The sequence below is a fragment of the Hippocampus comes genome, unplaced genomic scaffold (assembly GCF_001891065.2).
Source record: "Hippocampus comes isolate QL1 unplaced genomic scaffold, H_comes_QL1_v1.1 scaffold41, whole genome shotgun sequence".
Lineage (NCBI taxonomy): Eukaryota > Metazoa > Chordata > Actinopteri > Syngnathiformes > Syngnathidae > Hippocampus > Hippocampus comes.
Window position 1 is genome coordinate 1,775,445 of NW_017805153.1, and position 9,529 is coordinate 1,784,973.

The following is a 9,529-nucleotide window of genomic DNA, read 5'->3' on the forward strand; positions in this document are numbered from 1 at the left end:
AGAGAGAGAGAGAGGGAAAAATGTCCAATTAAATTGGGGTGGGGGGGGGGGTTTATACCAAGGTTGTCTCGCAGGGCACTGGCCTCCCTATAAAGGTCAAAGTTGAAATTCCGGATCAACTTCAGTCTCATGCGGGAAAAGTTCTCTGCGCTGGACAGCTTCCAGTGCATCTTCTTTGGCTGCCTGTTACATCAAGGTGAAAGTTTTCTTCAACAAGATGCTACATCTTAAATGTGAATGACCATTCAACTTTCCTTCAGTGGTCACATCTGCCATATCATCATCATCATCATCAATTATGTTCTTTGAGCACCTTGGAGGTAGAAAAGTGCTTATACAGTTGAACTTCTGAAGTTGTAAAATTGAGTTAGCCCAATATCTCCAAGAGATGTGTTTGAACAGTCATGCATGATTATCATTCACGTGAGCTGTAAGCCTGGAAACATCAGTTGAGCAAATATCAAAGGATAGTTGTGAAGGTGTGCGTTGGTTTTTCTTGAGCTATTTTACAAATCATATTCAAAAAGAAGACTGCTTTTATGGATGCCGTCAGACTCGAGATTGTGGTCGGCCATACATAAAAAAAAAAAAGAAATGCAAACCACTATCATTACCTTTCAGCCCAAGGCCCCCTCTCACACACAAGGCCCCGCCGAGCAGCCTTCCACTGCCTGAGAGAGGCGCTGTTCTGGCTATGTTGTTGCTTTAACATGCTGTTGTACCTCAGGTTCTCCTGACGACTTTGGCGAGAGAATGGCTCAACAAATTGTTCCTGAAGTAAAAAGGGAATGGGTGACATGTTAGTACAGGGCAATTTCTGGGTTTCGTTTGAATCCAACAGAAGGATTCTAATTAACCTGGAAGCACATCTTGCTCTCCCCTCTATCTCGCTCTCTCCTATGCAGGCTGACCATGAAGGCCTCATAGCACTCCTTCCAGTAAAGTGCCATACTCTCATGGCCCTGACTGAAGGTCTCAAGTTCATACTGCTTCATGTATGGAATGATCTAAAAATAAATTGGAGGAACATCACTAATGCTGTCATCTCATCATCTCAAACATGTCACAGTACATTTCAGACTCGTACATATTTGTCCAGATAGACACGCCATTCGGGTGAGTTGCAGTATACTTGAAAATCCTCGAAAAAAGATGGGCTGCCATTGGTATCAGGCAGTTGGGGCAAATGCAGCTCCATATAGAGGAGACGGTGAACTTTGGAGAGGAGTGTTCGCAACAGAGGAACCAGGAATGAGTATGTTTCCTCTGTGTTCTCCTGGACAGAGCGCCGCAGGATGCACTCAACCTTGCCGAGCAAGTAGCAGGCCTCATCCTGGCTGGACACTTCCTTCATTTGTAGAATAAAATTGAGTTTAGCAGTGGCTACTGCACACACCTGTGATGTGAGAAAAACACCACGTTATGACAGAAGTTGTTTTTTACAATTATTGACAAAAACAAAATGAGGACAATGTTTCACCTCTGGGTCCTCTTGTGCCATGAAGCCGAGCAACAATCTCAGTCCAACTTGGGAAAGCTCGAACCACTGGGTGCCAGCAGAATACCACACCATGAGACAGTCCATCAGTGTCACAGTCTCCTCCAGCACCTTCTCTGTCCAGAGTGCCGGGTTGACCAGGCCCTCTGCTTGCAAGAAATCTTGTACCACGTGAAGTAGACGGACCGCGTTCTCAGTGTGTTGAGGCAATGTGGCAGCAGATGCCTCACGGTTGTCAATCACGGCCAATTCCAACATACGTTCCATGAGACTAGAAAGAGGGGGCACAGAGGGAGAGTAAACATTTAGCTAAGCTGTATGTGGAAACATTTAACCTGCTCCTGTAGCAATTGCAGTAATGTCATCACTCTGGTCGAGCACAAACCTGAGTTTGATTTGGTCAACAGGAAGTAGCAGCTCATTGGCTGTTCCCAATTTGGTGAGTGCTGAAAAAACCTGGCCACGCTCCAGCCACGCTGAGTCATCAGAACCTTCAACTCCACGCCACATCACACACAGCAGAATCTCCAGCAACATACTGCACAATTCTTCCTCAGCCCGCTAGAAGGCCATGACAAATAAAGTAAAATACATAAATAGGAATAGTTTTCAGTTCTTCAAGACAATGTAAGCTTTCAAGCAAACTTTCATTCACCTCAGTATTATTAAAGGACTCCCCCAGGGAGACGTTGTCATTGAAGAGGAAGGTGTCTTCAGTCAATGGGGCTGTGTGATCTATACTTCCAGAGTTGCCTGGAAAGGGCTTTGGTGCTTCTACTGGAGAGGGTGTGCTCGGCATACTGCCAGGTGTCTGGCTGCCACTCTCTAAGCCCTCGTAGGTCTGGAGGTGAGACAGGTCAAGTGTCAAGCCACCAGATTTTCCCACGAGCCAAGGCTTGACTTGTGGTTGTGGCTCAGCCGAAGCGGAAGATGACGGAGTGTCCAGTAGTGAGATGACATCGCTGTTCTCCATGCTGTCTACTGAGCGAGTGTCACCCATGCTTTGCCAGTCATTCTCTATGCGATCCAAGCGGCCAGCACTGCTTGCCCTTGTTCTACGGTGTAGCGGCAGTTCCAGGCGGTTACTATTGGCTCCACTGGGTTGGTTCAAGTCCAGGCTGCAGGTGCTGACTGTGTCTGCACTTCGCGATGGCAATGAGCCTTCACCTCGCATGTACAGTCGTGCAAGGGTATCCTGCCAACACTGGTGCCTCGAAATGTGGCAAGCAGCATCTTGTTGGGACTGGAGGAGTTGGTACACCTAGACATAAAGAGGGATATTAACATGCCTGTGAAACATGAGGTGAGATTTTACTCTTCAGGGTAGATGTTTCAGATTTGAGAGTGATTTGGCGAGATTTTTTTGGGGGTCACGCATGTGAGTATCTGACATGTAAAAAGTTGGTTAAGATGTGATGAATCTTTCTTTATGTGGACCACGCCTTAGTACAAAGTAAGTAGTAGTAGACAATAGCAAAACATGTCTTGCTATTAAAAAAAAAAAAGTGTAAAGTAGTAGTAGACAATAAGACCAACATGTCTTGCTATTAAAAAATAAATAAATAAAAAAAGGAAGAATGAAGGTTCAGAGAAAGTAGTTTGTGCTTTCTCACCCTCTTGCAGACAATGAGCCGAATGCTGGGTCCAGTTCGATGAGTGAGCTGAACTAGTGCCATCAGATCCTTGTAGTTGACCACTTGATCTGAAAAGCACACACATGCAGATTACACTTGGTTCTCTTCCGCTGACCCATCAATAATTATTATTGTGAAAAGAAAAGCCGACCTGTGTGCAGGACCTGATTGAGGAGACAACGAATGAGATTCGGTGTGATGTGAAGATCGGAGAAGAGCAGTGACAGGCCGTTGTAACCCGCCTCCCTCAGCCTCAAACGCTGCTTGTTTTTCTCATAGATGCGATCACATCGTAACATGCGCTCAAACAGCTGTGCAGATTAAGGATGAAAATTTAGTAAATCCTACAAGTTCAGAGATGAATGGGGGCAATTTTGTTTTTCAGGTGGAATTGGCTGTAACCTACCTTGAAGACAAGTTCTCGAAGGCGGTCTGAGTATTTATTGTTGAGCAGAAGCGCATAGCAAGAGTCAGCTGCTCCAGGCTCAAAGAGGAGCAGAAAGAGCTGATCCCTGGATGGACTGCTCTGAAGGAGGCTGAGTAACATCTCTAATAGCCCACAAATCTTCAACACACAAAAATACCTTAATATAAGTGATTGATGAGAGAATATGTCTGATATGTTTCATCCTTGGACAAACTTCTACAATTCAGTTGACTGCTGTGATCTGTGGGGAATAGGGTCCGGTACGTTAGCCCACGAAAAGCATAAATAATGTATATACTTGAACAACAAAGTGAATGGAGGAAAAGTGGTTAAGACGGCACGACTGTCTGTTTTATGTGTTGTGTTGTATTATTTTGTCATTTTATGTGCAGGGGAGGTGGACACACCAACATCCACAAAAAAAAAAAAAAAAAAAAATTCAAAAAATTGCGAATATGTAAATCTGCGAGTGCCGAACCGCGACTAGGTGGCGTCCAGTGTAATCCAGTTACTAAACGTATCATTGTGAATCTCTTGGTGGTATTTGTGGTATGCGTTTATTGGTGTAAATACCTGAAGGGTGGCTGTGTACCAGTGGCAGATGCTGGTCTGTCAAGGAGGGGAAGCTCAATTTCGGCCTATATCATAAAATGTGTCCGTTTATTTTGTATGTGAATTCTACTCTCCGTTCCTTTTCAAGAAAATGATCTGTGACCCTGTGGTGATATAAGTCAGTCTGCGAACACAAGCAACTACAATAAAGCCCACCAGAAATAAAAGATTAATTTGTCGCTAGTCACTTTCAACAAAGAGAGTGTTGCTAAAATGATTAGAAGAAGTCTCCAGTTCAACTCAGAACAGAATGAGAATTGAAAAATGCTCCCACGGATGCCTACACCAAAAGATCGGTGATTGGCTCATTTCGCTGTCAATCAAAAAGAGATTCAGCCTCAGACAAATCATCCAATCATCATGCAGAAAAGCTCAGCGTCCGGGCCAACCCATAAACGCCCACTGGCCATAGACTCCCAGAGACACTGAGCGTCCGATGAGCGGGACAAAACCAGCATTAACCAATGACTTGTCTCGTTTCAATGCATTGGGACAACCTACTCTGAACTCTCGAGACGTGCAGCGTCCGCGCTGCAGACGCTCAGCGTCCGTTTAAAGCACAGTGAAGCTGCTGGATTGATTGAGAAGAGAGTCGCGTCGTAACCAGTAATAAGAAGCTGATTGGGAACAAAGGTTGAGGACGTTGTAGCGCATATTTAGTCAATGACATGTCTACACAATTGTATGTACACAAATACATTTGATCACTTACTTTTTGACATTTTAGGGGAAGGTGAGCTTCCCTTACAGTCATAGAGCAATCGCCTCTGCTGTGTACTGTCTCAATGTATGTAATATGTTTCAATCTGACACAGACATAAAGTATGGCCAGGTAGCCTGAATGGTCAATTTTACTAGTTGTCCAGATTTTATGCTAACAAACACAAAAATATCTCAAAATATTAAAGCAGGAAAGAGAAACAAGGAAACATTTGTTCCCTGCAACCTCCTCCCCTCCAATCTTAAAAAAAAAAAAAAAAAATGCTGATAAACATTCATTGTGCATTTTTTGAGGGGTGAGGTGGACACACTAACAACAAAAAAAAAATAATTCAAAAAATTGCGAGTATGTAAATCTGCAAGTGCCAAACCGCGACTAGGTGGCGTCCAGTGTAATCCAGTTACTAAACGTATCATTGTGAATCTCTTGGTGGTATTTGTGGTATGCGTTTATTGGTGTAAATACCTGAAGGATGGCTGTGTACTGTCTCAATGTATGTAATGTGTTTCAATCTGACACAGACATAAAGTATGAATAGTCAATTTTACTAGCTGTCCAAATTTTATGCTAACAAGCACAAAAATATCTCAAAATATTAAAGGAGGAATGAGAAAAAAGGATTCCTGACATGAAATGAGCCAGTAATTTCCTGGGGAAGCACAACTGCAGTAATTCCCACTGGAGTTTCTTATGTAACGAAAGACACATCATCGTATTACCTCAGTGAAGGTTCTTATGTTTGCTTTCCAATTACTGTTTCTTCTTCTTATTGTTCGTATTATGTTTCGTATTATTGATACCGTAGGTGTTTTTGAAACTGTGTGAAGTGGGTAATAGACCAAGTCACAAACCACCAAATGTTGGCTGTTCTGGAAAAGGAGCCGTTTGTGACATTATTTCCCCCACATTTTTAAATGTTTCAGTTTCTTGGAAACAACACATGAATCTTAATGGCAGGCATAATGCAGGAGTGGGACATCTATGAAGCTAAACTGTTGATGGAGGACTGTGTTTAGCTTCATTCCAATACCAGTTTTATCACATATGACTAAACAAGAAAGCATAGAGTCTAATGTTAAGAAACCCATGACTGTTGGCTAAGGTTAGCGAAAGCGCATTTATGTCAGGGTTTGTTCAAGGTCGCAAATGTTCGGCAGACATTGTCGCAAGGAAATCTTGAACGTGTTCCCTTGTGACAAGAAAAGTACATGTGAACGTTGGGTGACCATTTGGCGAACGTTTGCAACCTTGAACGAACCTTGACGAGAATGCAATATTAACTACCTTCGCAAACACTGCCAAATGTTCGCCAGTCAGGGATAGGGGTTTTAAGGTGCTAGGAAAAGGTAGAATGATTTAAAATCTGACAAATTAAGCTATCTAAGCTTCAGCTAACCAGTGGCCTGAATGATGACTAGTGCTATAGGAAATGGATGGATGAAGGCAGTTTGGTCACAGTTAATGCGGTGCCATTTAGAGTTCCTCACCTGATCTTCATCCCCAATGGCAGCAATGTATCCAATAATGCTGTGCATCTCTTCCTGTGACATGCCCTTGCTGATGTAGTATTTGATGAGGTCGTAGAGCGACATACGGATGTTCAGAATGTCATCCTCACTCAGGTCACTCTCTTTATTACTGTTTTTCCTAAAGTAAAAAATCGATTTTGATTCTCTGTCAGATAAGACTTCTTTAGCATGAGCCAGAAAAGTTAGAGAATCGAATCTCACCCATAATAGAGGCGTATGTTGTCCAAAAGGAATCGGACTCCATATTTTTTACGGAACTGCTTCCTGTTGTCTTTGATGACAGTGGTCATATACTGTATATGACCTTCAAAAGAAAACAACACAGGAGAACTCAGAACTACTGAAAGTAATGCTATGTCCCCAATTTAGTATTTTAAATGTGTATTCTTTTCTTTCAGAGATCAAGATCTGACCTATACGTAAAGGGAAGTCCCCTTTGTTCCAGATGTTGAAGTTGAACAGTAGATGTGTGTGAAGTTGCTGCAGCAGGCCCTGGTTCTTCTCGTACGTCACCTGCTCTATCAGCAGCTGCATAGCTACGAGCACATTGACATCAATGTGTCCTGCTGGAAGCTGAAAACATACAAACATAATATACTGTGTAGTGTATATGAATTCACAAATGACCCTAACCAAAACACTAGACCCGGAGCTCACTGGAATGCAGAGAAAAAAAGTGTTGTTTAGCTGCAGATTTACTATTAAGAGGGTGTGGTGGCTTTGCCAAGCGAAACCATTTCCCGCATTTTTAACCCACATCTCCATTGAGGCTTTTATTTTGTCATGGTCGAAATATTGATTCTGATATACTCCTGATATGCTCCTATATTCCCCTCAGATGCCCCTTTGTTTCTGTAAAGGACCGAAGAAATAAATTTGTCACATGGAAGGAAGCCGCAAAGCCTAAAACCAGTTTTGCATTTTTGTACCCATTACTCAATTTGTGATCACATAATTTATTCATTCCTCCTGTCTCAAAATATAACCCACTCAAGTGTGTGAGTGTGATCACATACAAGTGGGTTAGTTAGTGATTGATTGTAAAAGACTTTGTGGAATTCAAGTGGCCACAAGTGCTTCACTCACAGAGAACTTCAAGTGGACGCTAGTGACCTTTTGATCACACACTGAGCTAGTGAACTTTGCACACAGCGCCAACATTCCTTGCTGGGCCCACTAGACACAACTGTGGATGTAAAAAAACAGCCTCACAGACACACCTTCTGCAGTAGGGCTCCTAGAGTAGCAACACCATGCGAGTGGAGCAGATTCTCCTGGTTTATAGCATGCCTCTGTAGAAAATGCTTCAGCACCAACAGTAAAGTAGCCACCAGATTCTTCTCCAGGCGTGCTTCTGATACAGGGCATTAAAAATGAACATTTCATCTGCTGCTCTTGAACACGTTGGGCTGGTAAATACTGTAAATTTACAGAGTGATGCCGACAACAGACCTGAAGCCCTATTTGATGGGAGAATGACCCATTCTCCATCAGCAGGAGTGGTAACATCTGGGGTGATGAAGTCTGACCCAGTTGAAGCATCACTATTCTGTTGATCAGGGGTCATTAGAGCCAGCTGCTCTAGTATAGGAAACAGCACTTGCAGCCCGCCTACGCAATTGATCATATCCTGTCAAAGATACAGAATACAATAAAAATAACTATTGTTCTGTGCACAGTATGATAACGTGAGAGAATTTTAGGGATGCCCGACCTTGACGTCCCAGTTAACAACTTTCTTCCCAGTCAGGCGTCCTTGTAGTTTGTTGGGGGAAAGATCGAGGCAGATTGGGTTTTGACATGCCTGTTGGTTTAAATTTATGTGAGACTAGGTACATAGTGTGGATTATTTTTAAGACCAAGAAATTACCTTTGGCGAGTAATGCAGCAGCAGTTTACTTGAAAGGTCACCAAGTTCTGACTCCTGGGCTTTTAAAGGAGACACACAGTTTGGACCTGTGTAGAAACAACATGTCATTCAACATGATTTACAATTTCCTTTTTAATTCTTCATCTGTACATCGTCTCCATCTGTTTACCAGCACTACAGAGGATTTTAATGTGGTTGGGTTGCAGGGCTTCGTGGAACACCATGACACTCGCCAGCTGACCCTGCAAAGATGTGGGGCTTCCCCACTCACTGTCCTGGGTCCCTGCTGAAATGAGCTTTGTCACAGACTCAGGCTTTCCGCTCAGTAGTCCGCCCCAAGTGTGCGGCGAAAGGATGCTACCCAATGAGGAACGTGTGCTGGGTGAGGTGGCTGAGGAAATGGGGGGGTCTGGGATCTGGGAGGGTGGCGGAGTTGTGGTCCGGTGGCCCGCTGAGCCAATGCAACAGGAGGTAAATGGCTGCGGGAGGGATAGACATCATTCCGAGTAAGCATTCACTTACTATTTCACAATGAATAACTGTGCATTAACTAGACATTATGCTTTAAAAAAATTGTGATTCTAACTATCGCAAGTGACAGTTTCACCTCAGTCATGGTGGGGTACTTGAGGGGGGCAGATAGCTTCTGCTGTCCATCCACATAAATGTAGACGAGGCTCTGTCCAAATGGCCTCTTTCCAGGTACATGCACCACACCAATGCTGTGCTGTTGACAAGAATAACATGCAAACCATACTTATCCTGCTTGAGTTGATGTGTGCTATGCCTTAAACACAAAACATTATTGACAAGGCAGACAATATTTGGCAATAAATTGCCCTAACTTTACAAATTTGTTACAGCTTTTTGCTGTACACAGCATACAGGAACAGCATGTCACTCACCCAGAGGGAGTCACAGAAGCAGTTGTCGGGCAGCATGACTGTGACGTATTCCTTTTTTGTGCAAACAGCCACCACCAGTACACCCGCAGAGCTAATAAAGGCCTCAAACCCCGTGCCACCCGAGGTAAAAAAGCTGCACGGTTTGAAAAATGGGGGAAAAAATTTCTGGATGAAAAACGTTCTTATTTGTTAGCAATGTCCTACTCAGTAAGCTAATGTATGTGCTTTATGAATTGTTCTCTCATACATACAATATTGACACATCTAGTACAAAGGCAAATATAAGTCAAAATACTGTAGTTCATTATACTACATATACATATATATATATAT

General features: G+C 43.2%; 1 protein-coding gene across 5 annotated transcripts in view; it reads right to left on the reverse strand.

The window, feature by feature from the left end:
* The window catches only part of nbeal1 (neurobeachin-like 1), a 44,652-nt gene that overhangs the window by 11,413 nt on the left and 23,710 nt on the right, over nt 1–9,529 (reverse strand). For all 5 annotated transcript variants that reach the window (XM_019868512.1, XM_019868511.1, XM_019868513.1 and 2 more), the window contains 20 exons: nt 9,197–9,329; nt 8,899–9,018; nt 8,461–8,770; nt 8,292–8,377; nt 8,136–8,225; nt 7,874–8,051; nt 7,642–7,775; nt 6,835–6,994; nt 6,623–6,725; nt 6,380–6,539; nt 3,539–3,697; nt 3,284–3,443; nt 3,112–3,200; nt 2,154–2,759; nt 1,884–2,059; nt 1,481–1,769; nt 1,088–1,396; nt 858–1,007; nt 615–772; nt 59–183 (listed from right to left, as the gene is read on the reverse strand). In XM_019868512.1, the coding sequence (XP_019724071.1) occupies nt 59–183; nt 615–772; nt 858–1,007; nt 1,088–1,396; nt 1,481–1,769; nt 1,884–2,059; nt 2,154–2,759; nt 3,112–3,200; nt 3,284–3,443; nt 3,539–3,697; nt 6,380–6,539; nt 6,623–6,725; nt 6,835–6,994; nt 7,642–7,775; nt 7,874–8,051; nt 8,136–8,225; nt 8,292–8,377; nt 8,461–8,770; nt 8,899–9,018; nt 9,197–9,329 (3,695 nt within the window). The remainder of the gene's footprint in view (nt 1–58; nt 184–614; nt 773–857; nt 1,008–1,087; nt 1,397–1,480; nt 1,770–1,883; nt 2,060–2,153; nt 2,760–3,111; nt 3,201–3,283; nt 3,444–3,538; nt 3,698–6,379; nt 6,540–6,622; nt 6,726–6,834; nt 6,995–7,641; nt 7,776–7,873; nt 8,052–8,135; nt 8,226–8,291; nt 8,378–8,460; nt 8,771–8,898; nt 9,019–9,196; nt 9,330–9,529) is intronic.